Source organism: Solea solea, chromosome 5 (genome assembly GCF_958295425.1).
Source record: "Solea solea chromosome 5, fSolSol10.1, whole genome shotgun sequence".
NCBI classification, from domain to species: domain Eukaryota; kingdom Metazoa; phylum Chordata; class Actinopteri; order Pleuronectiformes; family Soleidae; genus Solea; species Solea solea.
The window spans coordinates 24,612,663-24,630,572 of record NC_081138.1 but is presented as its reverse complement, the minus strand read 5'-3'; the positions used below and the strand labels follow the sequence as shown (position 1 = coordinate 24,630,572).

At 43.2% G+C, this 17,910-nt stretch overlaps 2 protein-coding genes across 3 annotated transcripts in view; one reads left to right on the top strand and one right to left on the bottom strand.

The window, feature by feature from the left end:
* The window catches only part of gse1b (Gse1 coiled-coil protein b), a 162,578-nt gene extending 150,988 nt beyond the window's left edge, over nucleotides 1-11,590 (top strand). The window contains exons 7-17 of one of the 2 annotated variants that reach the window (XM_058628566.1): nucleotides 318-485; nucleotides 615-991; nucleotides 1,564-1,894; nucleotides 3,614-4,260; nucleotides 4,586-4,698; nucleotides 4,785-5,046; nucleotides 5,817-5,930; nucleotides 6,216-6,590; nucleotides 7,672-8,007; nucleotides 8,508-8,611; nucleotides 9,067-11,590. In XM_058628566.1, coding sequence (XP_058484549.1) covers nucleotides 318-485; nucleotides 615-991; nucleotides 1,564-1,894; nucleotides 3,614-4,260; nucleotides 4,586-4,698; nucleotides 4,785-5,046; nucleotides 5,817-5,930; nucleotides 6,216-6,590; nucleotides 7,672-8,007; nucleotides 8,508-8,611; nucleotides 9,067-9,207 — 2,968 coding nt within the window. In that variant the 3' untranslated portion in view covers nucleotides 9,208-11,590. The remainder of the gene's footprint in view (nucleotides 1-317; nucleotides 486-614; nucleotides 992-1,563; nucleotides 1,895-3,613; nucleotides 4,261-4,585; nucleotides 4,699-4,784; nucleotides 5,047-5,816; nucleotides 5,931-6,215; nucleotides 6,591-7,671; nucleotides 8,008-8,507; nucleotides 8,612-9,066) is intronic. The other variant, XM_058628567.1, reaches the window with a different exon arrangement.
* Nucleotides 11,591-12,748: 1,158 nt separating this feature from the next.
* gins2 (GINS complex subunit 2) lies at nucleotides 12,749-17,352 on the bottom strand. The gene is made up of 5 exons (XM_058630285.1): nucleotides 16,949-17,352; nucleotides 15,731-15,845; nucleotides 15,230-15,329; nucleotides 15,018-15,144; nucleotides 12,749-13,072 (listed from the first exon to the last, which is right to left on the bottom strand). Exons 1-5 carry the CDS (start codon nucleotides 17,036-17,038, stop codon nucleotides 12,944-12,946), a joined length of 561 nt encoding a protein of 186 aa, XP_058486268.1. The 5' UTR covers nucleotides 17,039-17,352; the 3' UTR covers nucleotides 12,749-12,943.
* Between the last annotated feature and the right edge of the window lie 558 nt (nucleotides 17,353-17,910).

The window sequence follows — 17,910 nt, the reverse complement described above, 5'->3', positions numbered from 1 at the left end:
ACAAGGGCCCTTCTTGCTTTGGGCTATCACACAGGCTGCGTGGCCCTGGTCTGTCAGCCCGGCAAGATCACAGGACTGCAGCACCCATCACACACTGTGCCGTAATGGATTTAATGAGGGGATGAGCCGTGGCTGTCACACATTACACACAGAAACGCAGAGTTGTGCACACACACACACAACTCTAGATGGTAGATGGAGGTTAGCTGACAGACACGGTTGCTTTCTTGAAAGACGGAGGGTGAATGAAAGTGAAAAGAACACCACGCTGTCACACAACGAGACTGACTTTCTCTCTTGCCGTCCGTATCTCCCAGGATGGACGACCCATTCTGCCTTTCTGCTTTGAGGTCACCTTTCTACGCGCTGCCAGGAGGGGGAGCTTTACCCCCCATGCACCACTCTGCTGTTCACATGCACCTACCTGGGGTCCGCTACCCCGGAGATTTCACGCACCCTTCACTGTCAGCACTGCAGTCAGAGAGGTAAATGTCCCTGAACTCTCACACACACATGCAAAACTATTTATAGATGGATTATGAGGCTGCATTTTTTTATTTTTAACATCCATCTTCTTTCTGCCCGTGTGCCCCCCCTGTCCTCTCTCATTTCAGGCTCCAGCTAGAGGATGAGCTGCGGCAAAGGGACAGGGAGCGCGAGAGGGAGCGCGAGCGCGAAAAAGAGAGGGAGCGAGAGGCGGAGAGGGAGAAGGAGCGGGAAAGGGAACGCGAGAGGGAGCGGGAGAGGGAGCGGGAGAAGGAGCTGGAGAGGGAGCGAGAGAGGGAGCGGGAGAGGGAGCGCGAGAGAGAGCGCGAGAGGGAGCGGGAGAAGGAGAGAGAGAAGGAGCTGGAGAGGCAGAAGGAGAGAGCACTGAGGGAGAAGGAGCTACAGGCATCCAAGGCCATGGAGAACCAATATCTGGCCGAGCTCCACGCCATAAGGACGCAGGAAGAGCGAACCAAGCCTGAAAGACTCACCCCCAACAGGGCTGGTATGTCTCCATGCTTCCCTATCGTCTCTAAAGAACTACAGTCAAGCGTCTTACCACATCCACACTTGGACAAAGAGAGCTAAAATGTTGTTATACAATACAAAATCAAAACGTGGAAGACAAAAAAAACAGAAGGAAAGAATCCATTTCTAAAATCTGATAAATATACCAGAGCAAGGCTGTTCTAAATAGCAGTGGAATAATAACAACAATAGTAATAATAATAATAATGATAAATAATAATAATGTAAGAGGGAAATTTGGTTGATATAGTGAATAATCACTTATTAAGTCTTATTAAGTACACTTATTCAGTCTTTAAAGTGATACTGAGTTGACACTGATCATCTTAATTTAAAGTTAAAGTGCTGTTACCAGTCATTGCCACTAGTGGGCACTGTGGTGACTGGTCATTGAGAACACTTAATAAAGGCTGTTATTTCATAATTAGACACAGAATTTGAATGAGTACTGTTCTTGTGACGTGCGAAAACATTTTCTCTCCAATTGTATTCACCAAAAGAATAAGTAAGTCCTGATAACTGAATGTGTCCACTGACTCCTCTCTGCAGATAAAACCAAAGAGCCCGCCCTTCCAGCTCCCAAACCAGTCCCGCCAGGTCTACACTCAGCAATGGTCCAGTCCCATCATCCCGTCCCAGGTTTAATCTCAGCCCACGGCCTCTACATGGGGCCCGGCACCATGGGGACGGGGCTCCCGGCCTCAATGAACGCCCCGAGAAACAACGAGGAAGAGCGGTGGTTGGCACGGCAACGCAAGCTGCGACAGGAGAAGGAGGATCGTCAGTACCAGGTGTCCGAATTCCGTCAGCAGGTCCTGGAGCAGCACTTGGACTTGGGCCGACCGGGCGACGCACCAGATCACAGAACAGACCCGCACAGGTGAAAACAACACTCAGAGAGAAACAGGTGTAACTGCGTGATACGGACGTGTGATGGAGACAAGATGCATCCAGATCCAGGCTTGTATGGTCTCAGTGCACACCTTATTTTTGGGGCTGTTTGCCTGTGTGTGTCTCTGCATGCCTTGACGGGGACAGTTGTGCTTTTGGTTTGAAGCCTCAGAAGCTTGCAGGCTTTAGAAGTTTGTTTTTCGGGGGAAGGGCTGGAAAAAGAGATAAATCCTGTCAGAGGCATCACGTCTTCTCTATTTCCGTCCATGCGGTTCGACGTGTAGGGAGAGAGGCCGCTATGTTTAGGCGTTGATGGGCGTGAGAAGTGGGCTTTGGGGGGGGGGGGGGGGGGTGACAAACGGGCAGAGTACGGGACGGCTACGACACACAAAAGGCTAATTCTCCGATAATCCTCTCAACCTGGCCCGGCCTAAGCCCTTTACTTATACTCCATTGTTAGCGTGACGGTGTTTGTTTTGCTGCGTGTGTGATTTTCAATGTGAGAATGTGGTCAGTGCTGAACTGGGAGGACAAGACACGCACACACACATATGCACATGAAATGCAAAAACACTAATTTGACTGGTCATGCAGTGCAAACGCCAGCCAGGTTTAAACTGGAAAGACTTGAAGTATCCATCAGTCATCTAGCTTTTCTGTTTCTTTTCCATCACGATACCCTTCACTTAAATCCTTATTCTCCATTTAGATTTATCTGCTACCCTCTCGCATCACGCACCGCGATCCCTTTCAAACAGTCCATCATGCTCGCCTTCCCTCTCGTCTGTCCTCCCCTCCTCTGTCGGCCTGTCTGTCTGTCAGGAAATCGTTTCTCCCAGCCTCTCTGAACTTACTCTCTCCCTCTGTGTGTGTGTGTGTGTTTGTGTGTGTGTGTGGATGCATGCCACACTTCAAGGGCCTAACAGATCAAAAACAGGCCTCTGTATCTGGAGGACAGTGTGTGCCTTGGCTGCGTCCTCGCTCTGCTCTGGGCTACTCTGTCCGAGCTTGATAATGCTGCTTTGCGCAGACACGCTGACGTGGGCGACGGGACAAAGGCCAGGTGTGAATTAGAGCTGAATCAATGAATCGATTTAATCGATTACTACATGAATCGACAACTGTTTTGATGATTGATTAATCGGTTTGAAGCTTTTTGTTTCAGCGTCTTAAATGTAACTATTTCCTTCATTTCTTCGCTCTGGACAACAAAGAAATCATTAAAAGTTAATCATCAATCAATTTAAGGTTTTCTGATATTTTATGGACCAAACGATTAATCGTTAGTTGCAGCTCCAGTGTGAATGTTGTGTGTTTTTGCCATAGACTGCATATATATAAGCCCATGGGGGCGACTAATGAAATAACTAGTACCTAATGCAAGTCTATGGGAAAATGGGTCTACTTCTCACTTGATCTATAACACAGGTAAACATTTTCCCGACGAGTTAATGGTCTCCTTCACTCGTTGCAGGTCTTCCTCAATAGCCTATGATGTCAATTTTGTAAATGATGTTCCCATGTAGAGGAAAATAGACGATAAAACACGACACATATGAGTAAACACCAGTGTGATTGACAGCTGGTGTCGTCCAATAGGTTTCCTGGTTACAGGTGAATTTACAGTTTCAAAAACTGACATTCATTTGGGAAATAATTAGTTTTTTGTGTATGTCTAACAGATATTGTATCCAATGTGTCTCTACAGATCCATAACCAATCACCACGAACCAGGAAGTCGAGACCTCCACCCTCACTTAGGCGCCCCTCCACCCCTCATCTCCCCGAAACCTCCGCAGCCGTCGCGCGAACACCACCCTCCACCTCCCACCACCCTGTGGAACCCCGCATCGCTCATAGAAACGTCCTCCGATTCCAGACGTAACCACGAGTCCTCAGGGATGGGACACTACGACCTCAGCCGGCTGCAGCCGGGGCCGTCCAAATTTGAGGACGGAGCCAGAAGGAGAGATGGGGGTGTGATGGAAAAGTACCCGCCTCTGAGAGGTCCCTCATCAGGCCTGGCGGAGCCCAGCACGTTCCTTGCTGACCTGGAGAAATCTACGCAGAGCTTCTTCAGCCAGCAGAGGACCTCACTTTCCCTGTCCAGCCAGTACGAACTCGAGGGAGCTGTGAAAAGTGGCGCTGGACTTAAGGGCTTCCAGGGACACCCAGGGCACAGCAGACATGGACAAGCGCTCGGGATCATTGCCGCACAAGGGGTGGGACAGGTAGCTACACTGGGAATGGGCGCGGAGACGTTGTTGATCTATGATGAATACCTTCAGCAGCACCGGAGGCCCGTCAGCAAGCTGGACCTCGAGGAGAAGAGGAGGAGGGAGGCTAAAGAGAAAGGTACAGCAGGGGCTTGTTGTTTTTATTGAGTGTATTTCTGAGCAGTACATTTCACCTCTGAAACTTCTTTCAGTTGTTTTTTTGTGGGTGCTTTTTTTGTGTTTGCAGCCATCTGGCTTTACTAGTGCAATGTTGTTACTTCTCGACATAAAAGGAATCAAAGCCAATGAACAGAAAAGGGAGAGAAAACGACAAGTGTCGTATCCTTGCTTACACCTGAGAAAGTGAACAGAGTAATTCTTCCACGCTGCATCTTTAATTTAAGCTTTTTTTTTCTTCACACATTTGTGGGGTATCGGTATTAATGACACTGTGTTTCTTTCAGGTTACTACTATGAGCTGGATGACTCGTATGATGAGAGTGATGAAGAGGAGGTGAAAGCCCATCTCAGAAGAGTGGCAGAGCAGCCCCCGCTCAAGCTGGATGAGTCCACTGAGGTAAAACACCTGCCAACACGCGTGTTTTTCTTTCATTTCCATGATGCAAGCAAACACGATTAACGTTTTTGTGCCTCTCTGTGCAGAAATTGGACTTTTTCGGAGTGTTTGGCCTCACCACAGTGGGCCGGCGGGACGAGTTGGTGCAACAGAAGAGGAGGAAACGGAGGAGGATGCTGAGGGAGTGCAGCCCCTCGCCCCCCGCCCTGCAATCCAAGCGCACTCCGCCACCTCAGCTCAGCACGCGCTTTACTCCCGAGGACATGGACCGAGCACCGGAGCTGGAGGACAAGAAGCGGTTCCTGACCATGTTCAGTCTGTCCCACGTCACTGTGCAGCAGAGGAGAGGTAAATGTGCTGTTTATTTTTTTACAACCCAGTCGAGTCAAAGACGCTGTTGATCTTCCACAAAAAGTCATGATGACAGTAATGAACTGCGAGTAAGGCCCCTTATCTAAGACAAACACAGTATAATTGTGTTAATATTGATAGATACATGGACATTATTATTATTATTATTATTAGGAAAGAGCTGTCAGAAAGAAGAACACCTCGTAAAGGCATGTTGTCACATTAGTCTCCTCTTTTAATGTTTTGTTTCATTCATCCATCCATCTTCTGCCAATCCCAGCTGACAGAGGGCTGAGCTCTGCCTGTCCATAAAATATCATCAAATGGTGAAAAACATCAATTGGTTTTCACCCCAAAAACTTCCAAATGATAATATCACTAAATACGGTTTACGCTTTACGGTTTACGAGGAGCCAGGACTCGTACTCACTGAAGAAGCTATAATGAAGCCACGATCACATAATAATTACATTTATTATAAAATAAGATGACTAAAATAGCTGGTGTTTAATTTTGCAGCCTTAGCCTCAAGCTTTAAACCCTTAAAGGGGTCAAAGAGTGCAGCATATATTCAACAATGTATACATAATTTATGCTTTACATTGTCAGAAAGGTGGTGTCAAACTCCTGTTGGGTGACCCCTGTCTGTTGTATATTGATGTGGAATTGGGAGTAGCAACAGTGGGCGTCGTATTGTAATCCAAAACCTTTAATGGTACAGAGCTTTACAGGTTCTTTTTTTTTTTTCAACCCCCTCTGTCCCATAGATAATGAAAGGGTAGTGGAGTTGCTCCAGGCCATTAAAGAAAAGAGTGTAACCCTGGATACCATCAGACATGCCCCTCATCCGCTGTGCAAGAGCCCCTCAGCGCAGAGCTCTGGTGAGACGCATACAAATTAAGATAAATATACACACTTTCCTGTCCCTGAAGTATTGAGTCGTTTCCGAGAGCTGTTTATTTACATTTACAGTACTGTGCAGCAGAATCTTACATCTGTTGTCTCAGCAATGCTACAATGATTATACAGCATTAAATAAGCATTTCTCAATATGGAACATATATTACGGCAGGTTTATTCGAGATCAGTAACCACAGTTTTTGATTTGCAACGCTCCATAATGTCGGGACCTCGTCATGACTTAACGCGTGTTCAAACACTTGCAGAGTCCACATTTGTCCAGCCTCCCTCGGAATCAGAGGAGCACAACAGTGTCAGACCACACAGCCCCTCCTCACGTGGCCCAGCGTCCCCCGGCGGCCACCCAAAACCTCTCGGGGACACATTAAGACCAAAGGAACCCCCTTCTCCAGCTGTCTACCCGGACAAGGCCCGGGGGCCCAGTGAAGCACCGATGCCTAAGAGGAGCGCCAGCCTTCTTAACAGTTTGCGGCCCCCGCTCCCCCATCAGGCGAAAGAGGTCCCTCACAGTGTCAATGGATGCACCAAACCCTGGGACAGTTTCACCCCGGAGGAGTTTGCCCAGCAGTTTCACGAATCTGTGCTTCAGTCCACTCAGAAGGCTCTGCAGAAACACAAAGGTGAGCCACTTTGTGAAGCAACTGACCATTCTTTTCAGCATCGATTAATCGAGTAATCGTTCGGTCCATAAAATGTCAGAAAACATACAAAAAAATGATGACGTTCTCAAATGTCCGTTTTTAGTGATTTCTTTGTTATATGGAGCAAAGAAATGAAGAAAATAATCACATTTAAGTAGCTGAAGCTGTTTTTATAATGAAAACCGCTTCAAACCGACTAATCGATTAGTTGACGATTAATTTAGTAATCGGTTAATAATCAAGTAATAGTTTCAGGTCTACTGAGGTGTGACGACCTCGGTCATAAACAGCAGAACAGAAATCTACACATAGTTTTTTGTTTTCTTTTGAGCTGCAGCTTTTAAGGAGCAAATTGTATTTTCAATTGATTATGCTTTTGAAGTCTTGCTCTATTTCCAGCACAGAACAATCTAAACATTTGCCTAAACAAGACTGATTCGTCGCTCTTGAAGTAGAGCAGTTTTTTTTTATTGGTTATTAATCTCGTAATTTTATGCAATCAAGAAACTAATCATTTTGTGTATTATATAAATATCCAACAAGAGTGGGGAATTGAAAATGAAGTGGTCAGGACACCAAGATATTCATTTTATACAAAACAGGAACTGTAATATCAATTTTGGATAGTTATTCAGAAGCATGAGACAGAAAAACAAACTAACATAGCGTCATAGATCCTTTAACAACCACAAAAAAAAATCTAAAAAGATAACCAGGCATGTTAATAGTTTTTTAATCTGAATGTGTGGTATTTTCTTTATTAGTGTGTTTTCCGTGCTCTTGAGTCTTTTAAATGATGTTTGTATTGAACAGAAATGATGAGTGCCTGTGGGAAAGGTCTCATTGTCACGCCAAAGGATGAAATGAAGAGTTTAGATTTTATTTATTTATTTACTAATGTCATGTTATGCAATAAAACCAATGTGGATAATAGTGGAGTAAGAAAACAAGAAAAAGTGTTTAAATGGCTCAATGTTGTACTGTTTGTACGTTGTAAAAAAAAAAACTGGAATAGAAATGGATGAAATATTTTCCCCTCTTCCGCGACCTCGTCCTTCAGGTGGAGCCGCGTCGATGTCCGAGTCGTCCCACCTTCAGGAATCCTCCGTGCACTACAACATTCCCGAGCTTCAGAGCAACGCAGGCCGGCCGCCACATCCGCAGTCGCACTCAAACGCACATCCCTTTCCCCATCCGCTCTCGCACGCTCACCCTCAGCCCAACGGGCAGCACTTCTCTGTGCCGCTGCACCGGGACGCCTCGGGCTCGAGAGAGGACCTGTCTGGGCCTGAGGGCTCTGAGGAGGAAGAAGAGGAGGAGGAGGAGGAAGAGGCCCCCACGTCCAGGTGGCAGGGGATTGAATCTATATTTGAAGCTTATCAGGAATATGTTGAAGGTAAGCGGGGAATTGACTGACGAGCTGATATGTGTCAATAGAAGCAGTAAAAAAAAAGACTGGAGATTATGTTGTAGCATTTTCTTGCCACTAGAGGGAGGTATTCAGACTTCCCACAGTTCAGTGCAAGTGAACAAAAATTCACTTAAATCTTTGAGTTTTCTTTATTTGAACTGCATATTATGCAAGTTTCAAATGAGATGTTCGTTAAATTGGAAGCTTTAACAATAAACCTTCTTATTATGATACAGAAAATGATGATAAAGGCATAGTGCACCATAATACTGATGGTTTTAGTGCTGGTAATGGACGAGCATAACAATACAGATAATTTTCTGAGTCGGTTACAGACATTAAGGTGGCTTTCACAACAATTATTTTTTTGAATTGTTAAATATGACACAGTTCTGTATAAATGTGCAAAAATGTCATATTTTGTGTTTATACATCACTCTGATCAATCTAATCCCAAATTTCTCTGGTCTGGTTTCGTTCACTAGAGCAAAGTCTGGAGCGACAAGTGTTGCAGAACCAGTGTCGAAGACTCGAAGCTCAGAACTACAACCTCAGTCTGACTGCTGAGCAGCTGTCTCACAGCATGGGGGTAAGACAGTCTGACACACACACACACACACACCGGAGTGTGAATGCTCAAGAGGTCTAACCAGGTTCAGACAAATATTTTGAAGCTGAATTCGGGTTTGATTTTCATTAGTCCTTAGAGAAAATCTGCATTTTTAGCAAAGTAGCTGCTGGTTCTTTGGTAGGTTTGTGTTCCTTAGGTAAATCAAACACTCGGGTTACAAAATAACACATTTGAACTTCCTGATAGAGGCAGCAGTTGACGTAGAAGAAATAAAATCACTGATTTTCTCTATGGACTTTGGTGAGAGACATGACACAGTGTCACTGTCCACATTTTTAAGGTGTGTTAGACTCTAGCAGGCTTAGATGGCATTAGGTGAGCCTTTTTGTTAAGTGGCTAAAATCTGTATCTCCTGTGATTTCTCTGTAATCTCATATTTGACCTCTTCCCTCTTTGCTGCTCTGGTTGTGCAGGAGCTGATGTCCCAGAGACAGAAGCTGGCTATGGAGAGGGAGAAGTTACAAGCGGAGCTGGAGCACTTCAGGAAGTGTTTGACGCTGCCACAGACACACTGGCCAAGAGGTGGCCATTACAAAGGCTACCCTCCCAGGTGACCCCAACACACTGACCTGAAAGCTCCCAGGCGCTGGCCACCTCCTTTTTCCAGACTTGACACAAAGAGTTTATTTTTCATAGCCTGGTCCACGCAGCTCCTCAGAGGAGACGGCCGCAGGCTCGATAAAAATGAATGAATGGATAGATGAGAATGCATGGGAGACATGCAGTGGGACATTCAGTGAGGGGCAGCCAGGGACTGCACCACAAGCCACTTATGTGTGCCAATGTAGCCAACACCTGAGATCAGCTCGCGAGTAAAGGGCAGGAAAACCTGAAGATCAACACAAACACACACACACACACACAAACACGCACCTGCACCTGCTTCACACACATTCTTTAGCTCCTGCTGCTCCGTTGTTCGGTCCCCGCATCCCTCACTGCCACATCTACCCAGACAATCCTGCCAATGAGGGAGAAGCTGCCCCCGGGAGGAGCGACGTCAAGAGACTCGAAGCGCTCCACATCTCCAAGCGAAGGCTTCTGTTTAGTCGGGACTGACTTTCATCGCAGTGGCCACATGGGCTTATGAACTGGAAATGCACTTAAGAAGAAAAGCTGAAGAACTACCTGGTGGTACTGTGTTACAACAAAGAACTGTTCAAATTAGGGAAGAACTTAGAAAAAAATGCACATTTTTTTGGAAAGAATTAAGGAAATGTTTTATTTCGAGATAGAAAATTTGAGAATAAGAATTTTAAAAGGTGCTTCAGCCTTGTATTGTATATAATATGAAGACTTAAAAGAATTTTGTATGTTTTTATTACTTTAATCATTGTTCTTTTAAAAGAAAGCTTGCCATTTTTATATGTTTATGCTTTTTTTTGTCTTTTTTTTTTGGGTTGGAAAAGAAAGCCTTGCTTTTAGTGTTTGTACTGCTGCTGGCCAGAACAGCTCATTCTGAGACATTTTGACAGAGTGAGGGAAACAGGATACACTCCTCCTCCTCCTCTTACACTCTTCTCCTGGCACTGCGCAGCTGAGAGCCAGTCACAGCCGCCTCAGCCGATCTCCGAGCACAGCAAAGCTTTACCCGGCGGTCCTGAGGAAACGGCTCCTGCCCTTTTCATCCCTCTTCCTTCACAGCAGCGCGCGTCGTCTGCTTTTAAAGATCACGTCAACAACCGTCGGCTCCACCGCTGCGACCGCGAGTCTCACACAGAAACCAGTTCATACCCAACGACGTGTAGTTTTAATCCTTTTAAAATTTACTTACGATGCCGTCTACCACTGGACCTGCATCTCACATTGTATGACATTATGTAGCATCAAGCAACATGACGGTTTTACGTAATGTTCCGCCTTACAACGAGATCGAGCCCCGAGACGGCAGTTCTGACAAGATACTGTGCCAAAATGGAGGAAAAAAAAGGTAGCATTTTGGATTTGAGTTGCAATTAGGTAGCCAAACATTCAAACGCGAGTGTCCCGTCTTCCACGTCTGAATACCTTCGACACCACATGCCCCACATTTTTAAGATGCTCAAAGTTGCCAACAAGTCATTTAAGTCGACTCAATACAAAGTCATATTCAAACTGGGTATTTCATAAAAATCAGCTTTACTTGTTTACATCCTGCCTGTCCTCCTCCCACCGCCTATAGTTGTGACAGTTTCTACAAAGACATTCTAACTCATGTTGCCTCATCCTCATCTGCGATCAGAGACCGTAGAGGCCATCCACGCGGGGTTCAGATCACCGTATTGACTCTTTGGTGGTGGAATATCCGAGAAAACACAATTAAGTAATGTTTGAAAACATAAAGTTAATTTATGAAAGGGAAAAAAAGACTTAAGCACAACAACTACCCCATGCTAAAAATTTATATATGACTTACAAGTGCCTCAAAAATTTGGGAGCATGTGAATGAGTTGTGATCCACGTTCCACACACAGCTGTGTTTTGTGCAAATGAAGAACGGGTGCATAATTATTTAATCTAAAAAGCATCTCAGAATAAAACGATTTCATCATTATTACAAAAGGAGGCCTGAGCCAGATCGGAGGGATACAGTTTTAAGTCTGTCATTTTTACAGAGCAGAAGAGAACCAAGAGTGCAGCTGATCAGTTTATGAAGGAGCATGCATGCCTAGGGAAGCTGCCAATCAGCTGGGGGAGGAAGGTGAAGTCCAAGAAGCCCCCCCATACCCAGCAACCCTGTGTCTCCGGCCCACGCACGCCCATGCAATAGCCCCATTACTCAGTGGAGGATGTCTAGATGCTGTGAAATCCTGTTCTGTTTTTAAAAATGTACTTGTTTGAATTCATTGTAATGTAATATATTCTTTGTTGAATGTAGTAATTAGGTATTTATGAATATATGGCTGTGATTTCTGACAAAAAAGAAAATAAAATATTTCAAAAATGTCAAATTACCAACCTTGGTCTGTTTGTGGGTGCGGGCGACCTTGAATAGTGAGGGGTATTTTAATAATGTCAAAATACGATCGTGTGATAAATCGATATATTGCTTGACAATCATATAGTGATATTTGTGTAACTGAAGAAAACAAAACGTCCGTGAAAAGTTAAACATGCAGGATTTCTCTGTGTATTTACAACATGGAGTACAAAGTGTATAAAGTCTATGTATTGAACGTGGATGGGGCATCGCTTAATGTAACTTTCTCCACCGTTATCCTTCTGTAAGTTCACTTCTGTTTCAGCCAGGTAACTTCCGCCCAAGTTTCCCTCATTCATTTGAGCAGCGCCACCGTGAGGAGACAGGAAGTAGCGACATCCGGTGAGTGAAACTGGCAGGTAATGTTGACTTTAGAGTGCCTTCATTTATTAAGGGAATACGTCACAGATATTACATTTAGCTTTGTATTACCAGAATAGGGTTAGTATTTTTGAACAATTGTGCTTCCCAACCTCAGTTTCCCATGAGTTGAGAAATATCTTCATTCTTTTTACACTTATTCCTGTTAGCATAACTGTTAGCCAAGATGGCGGACACTGTTTACATTCTGGGAATGAGGTCCCGTCCCCCTACGAGTGGGTCTAAAAAGTGTGGAATTATCGTTGCAGTTTCAAGCATTTGGCATTGATTATGGGACAATGATATGTTGCCAAACAGATTTTTTGATCCACCGCTAAAAATAGTTCACTGATGTTTGATGCAATTAACAATGTGCCTTGATAACAGATGAGATGATATACTATTTGGTTCACACAATCATAGGGGATTCATTTTGAGTCACAAGGGGGAACTTTCAGGTATTCTAGAGTCTAATTTTTTTAATACTCTTATTTAAGATTCTTGTTTTTCTCTTTACTATTTTCATTTAAAAAAAAAAAAGTGTTCTAAAATCATTTGTTTCTGAGGTTTAGTGGTTTTAACTGTGTCATGAAGTCAAATTTTTATATTGTCCAATCCACCTTGAAACCATGCTGGGCAAATTCTCTACCAGGACTTTATACATTAAAGAAATAAATGTATACATTTAAGAAGAAAACAATCTAAAATAAATGATTGCCCTGTATTAAAAAACAAAAACCTGTACAAAAACACAGGGGACAAAAACAGAATATTCACTACCAACAAGGAAACATTTATTTTGTTATTATTTTTGAAACATACAAAAGCACAGTAGCTCGAACATCCTAAATGAAATCACATTAAATATGCACACTGCAAACAAGAGAAGCATATAAAGCTTATAAATATGTACAGTTAAGCACCTTCCCCAGCAGAGAAGTACAACCCCTTTGGGGCTTTGACCGAGTGGATCAAAAGTCTGCGTACTGTCCTTTACTGGAGGCGGGCTGCAGGTTGGAGCGCAGTTTGTACATGCAGTTGAGAGAGTCGAGAAGAAACGTCCGGATGGTGTTGATCTCCATCAGAGTCAGGTTGTCCAACTGGAGAGGGAGGGGACACGCACAGAGTGAGGGCATGAGACGACAAGACATTTCATTCTCTACTGACAGTGGTGAACACATGAGCTCGTATTTACTGGAACGTGATATTATGGTGAAATGAGAAGCAGTAGGAGCAAGAAGACCCGGGTTCTCGACCATGTTCTCTGTGTGCGTGGGTTTTCCCCGGGTTAGTCGGCTTCCTCCCACAGTCCAAAAACCCCATGCAATATGGGGATGAGGTAAATTGGACACTCTAAAATTGACCGTGAGTGTGAGAGTGGGTGGTTGTTTGTCAATGTATGTGGTCCTGCGATAGACTGGCGCGCTGTCCAGGGTGTACCCCGCCTATACAGTACCACCACGACCCTCATTTGGAGGATAAAGCAGTAGAAGATGGATGGGAAGCAGTAAGATACAAGATGAATTCCAAAAATGGTGCAGGACACCGTCAACGATCACAGCTGATGGCATAGTAAAGTTTGTCATGTACTCATGCAGCCATGCTATCAATGATTAATCAGTTGATTCTTAAGTGAATTCAGAACAGAGAGGAAAATGCACATTCCCAGAGCCAAAGGCAAAACATCTTCAAAATCCTCACTACAATCAAATCTTAAATTCAAGACACCGTCACCGATCACAGCTGACGGTAGTGCTGCTCAAATGAAGCAATAAAGCAGTATTGAACCACTTTGCCAATTGTATTGAACATGGGTTCATTCATTCAAAGGTTCATTTCAGTGACATCTAGTGGTGAAATATTAGACAACATGCCAGTGATTGCCGTTGTGACAGACAGTGTTGGTTGTTTACTGCTGAACATATTATATTCAGCTTATTCAGTAGACAAGGTTAACTAGTATCTGGGATTGAGAGAGGGTGTGGTCGAGGAAACAAAGTAGGTGCAGGGAAGGTGGGCTGTGCTTGTGTAACTTGGGGATGAATTCAGAGGTTTTTATTGAGGAATAGCAGTTTTTCCACTTTCCAGCTTTGAGGGCCTTGACTAAGGGTCCATACTGGGTATGAAAAGTATTATAAGTATAAAAGTACCATCTGGGATTTGAACCCCAGTCCTCAAGACGAAGGCCCTGCGACTATGCCACTGAGCTATACAACATACTGTACTTTGAATCAGATACTCACCTTATTAGGACTGATCAGCTCAAAGTGTTCCCACATTTGAGAACGGCTTCTCTTCCTATTTGGCTCCATGACGATCAACCAACAGCAGGGATGATAACAGCAACAACAGCAATAACGCACACAACAACTTTGGCAAGGCCACATGTTGTGGAGTGTGTCGGGTGCCTTTAGGTGTGTTTTGGCGCGCACAAGCCTCCCGAAGCAAGTCTCACGCCAACAACTAATCTCGCGATAGCTCGTGAAGCTCATTCGGGGACCGAAGCAGTCGCTGCTTCATACGTCATCGATTACGTCACTTGCTCTGCCCCAAAGCAAGCTTCGAATCAGCGGTTCAAGGAGAGCACAGCTTCGAGTTTGAAGCAAGGATCGGAGCTCCGGTGTCAGACTCGCATCACTAGCTGACGGCATAGTAAAGTTTGTTGTGTACTCATGCAGCCATGCTATCAATGATTAATCAGTTGATTCTTAAGTGAATTCAGAACAGAGAGGAAAATGCCCGTTCCCAGAGCCAAAGGCAAAACATCTTCAAAATCCTCACTACAATCAAATCTTAAATTCATGGAGTACTTTCAACAAAATCAAATGTAAGACCAAATGCTTGCGAAATGCTTGATTATGACCAACAAGCCACTTCCACATTATGTCGATGCAAGTCGGGACCTTGTATATGTATATGTCTATAAAACACATGGATAATCACAGCAAATGTCCAAATTGGAAAGCCAGTGACACATTAAAATGACTTTTGAAGTCGTTATTTTGAAGTCAAAATAAGTTGCTTGAAGTCAAAAGCAGGTTTTACCTGAGCGTGAGCCTCCTGCTGACTGATGAAGCTGTCAGCAGACAGGCGGAGTTTAGCGATGCGCGTGTCCCAGATGTCTTTGACCAGCGTTCGGATCTCGTCTGCTTTAGGAATATTGTCAGACGCGCTGCAGAAATAAACAAAAACACGTTTGTGAGGTCGAGTACCAAAAACAAGGGACAACTTTTTCCCCCATTTATGCACAGACTCACTGGTTCAGCAGCAGTTTGGTCAGCTCCATGTAGTAAGGACTCGGAGCAGGTGTAAAAGTGTCTTCTTTCCTTTCCAGATCTCGTGTCTCCTCCAGTTTGTCTGCACATTAGGAGCAAAACATCAACGATTAAAGGCAATCTGATAATAATCATCAGAATCACATAGTTCCTGTGATTCAAGTCAATACTTGATATAACGTGTTCATTTGTGGCACAGCTCTTTTGTTTTCCAGTAATCCATCTATTCTTTAAGGTTATAAAGTTTTCACCTCCACATTCCACAATCCAACAAAATTATATCAATGAGTTGCACCTGTAAGATTCGGAAAAGACACAGTATAGTCAAATCCAAACTTTAGCACACATCATCCCTGGAAAATAGTAAATAGTGTAAGAAATTTGCACTTCAACTTGGTAAGAGATCCTATATAATCAAAGGACTTCAACTCTGTGCATAACGTGAAACCATGGTCTCTGTAGAGATGCGTGTTTGACTCTTACCAACATCCATCCATTCAGGAGGAACAATTCTGCACTTCTGTCTCTGTTTCAAGTTCAGAGCGAGCCACACGGGAACATCCACTGGCAGGCCAGGGTTGAAGGGGCCCAGGTCGCCCTGAGGAGAAAAACATAGCAGTGAACAGTAGCAACACAGCGAGAATCTCCTGTGTTAACACTAAACCCTTCTTTTGCAGCAGGGCAGACAGGCAGATGTTTTCTTCTGAATCACATTTACACGTCTATAAATCCTCAAATACATGAAGAAATCAACTTTAGACCCATATATATGGATTGAAATAAAATAATAAAAAATAATGACTATCTCATCTACAAATACAGGAAATTATTTAATTTAGTGATGTGCAGTATATGAAACCATGACATTTTCAGTTAATTGTTATTTTTAAGGCTACATTGCATTCTCTATATGCGTTTATCCCTTATTTAGTTAAAAAATAATTAATTTGTTAGTATTTCCTGTGAGTAACAAATGGTTAGGTGTTATTTTTCAATTACAAAAAGAAAACCATATATGATTAATAGACGATCACACTGTATCTTCAGTTATTAATAAAGTAGGCGATGGGGAATCATAGTCAGGACGAGAACTTTTTTATTTAATCTTGTGTTACATGTAGATGGCATATGTTATATTAATGCAACTACACTAAGCTAATGTGGGGTTTTTAAAGTAGAGCTGCAGTTTGTGTATCAAAAATTAATTTAGTATAGTTCTCTCTTGTTCTATACGTTTACAAATGTAATACTTATATATCGCGAAGCATATCGTAGCTTCTCATTATACTATGATCAAAAGTCAAATGTTTCATAGTGTAGTATGTAAATGTTTATTTTCAACACTGGATAGTGGATACTGAATTGAACTCTTTTGATCATTGATTAATCGGTTTGAGTGTTTTATTATTATTAATAATGACTTAATGACTTGTTAAATGTGAATATTTCTGGTTTCTTCTCTTCATATAACAAAGAAATCATCATCAAAATCAATCATCAAAACTGAATCATTTTGTGGACAAAACATTTCAACGTCAACACTTTCATCGACATTTCTGACTCGATTAATCGATAAAATAACAGACAGCTTAATCGATTGCGGAAATAATCGACATTTGCAGCCCTAAAGGCAATGTATCAGCTCTGGTAGACCCAACTGTGAACCCGAGTATAAACAATGACAGATGTTTACTTCCTCACCCCGATCAAATAAATCTTGTCCAGACTGAAGTTCGGTATAATCTTCACCGTCTCCTTCTCGGCGAGGAACTCGACCTCCAGAGGATCCATATCTGTCTGTTATTTTGTTCCCCCAAAAACGTATCCTCCTCACAGTCAGTCACGCAGTGGAACGTTCCCGCGCTGCGAGATAACACGGCGACCGTGCAGCGGAAACAAGGTTTAGACGGACTCGTCGTCAACGGAAGTCGGAAGTGTGACGTCGCAACGCAAGTTTATATTTGACTTTCTTTTACCGCTTATTTCAGCCTTTCCCTGTGTGTTACGGTGTTTTTAGATATATAATCGTCTCTCACACACACACACACGCACGCGTGGTGTAAGTGCATTGTATTAGAACTGGGTTTTAAAGTTAGTTCAGTGAAGCGTCGCGAGCTGGTTTCCTATGACGACTTTGTCTTCTCCTTTCTCCTTTTTCTGTCCTGGAGAATTCAGCGGTGGGTCACGTGACCAGAAAAAATACATTTAAAAAATGTATTAGTATGATTATATCATCGTCATATAATATAATATATACTTGAGTGTTCTAACCTTTTAAATATAATAATTTTGATTTTCTGTTTTTTTTAAATGCAAATTGTGTGTCATGATTTTTTTTACTGGACAAAAAACAATAGATTTAATTCCCAGCTAACAATCTCTGGTTCAGGGAACGTTTGCACAACAAAAAGGTACTGTTTCCAGAACCAGAAAGGTTTGCCCTACGTTGTCCTATGGTTGAAAGTTTTCCTAAGGTTAGCTTTTGGTTGCACATTCGGTTCCCAAAATGTTCCCTTCATGTTACTTTTGTCACAACCTTTGTAGAACATAATTTTGTTGCATCAACATTATGACAGTATATGGTACATTATTATACAAACTTTATTTTTTTAAACTGTCATGGACATTAGTACTCTAATATTTGCAATCGTAGATGGCAAACT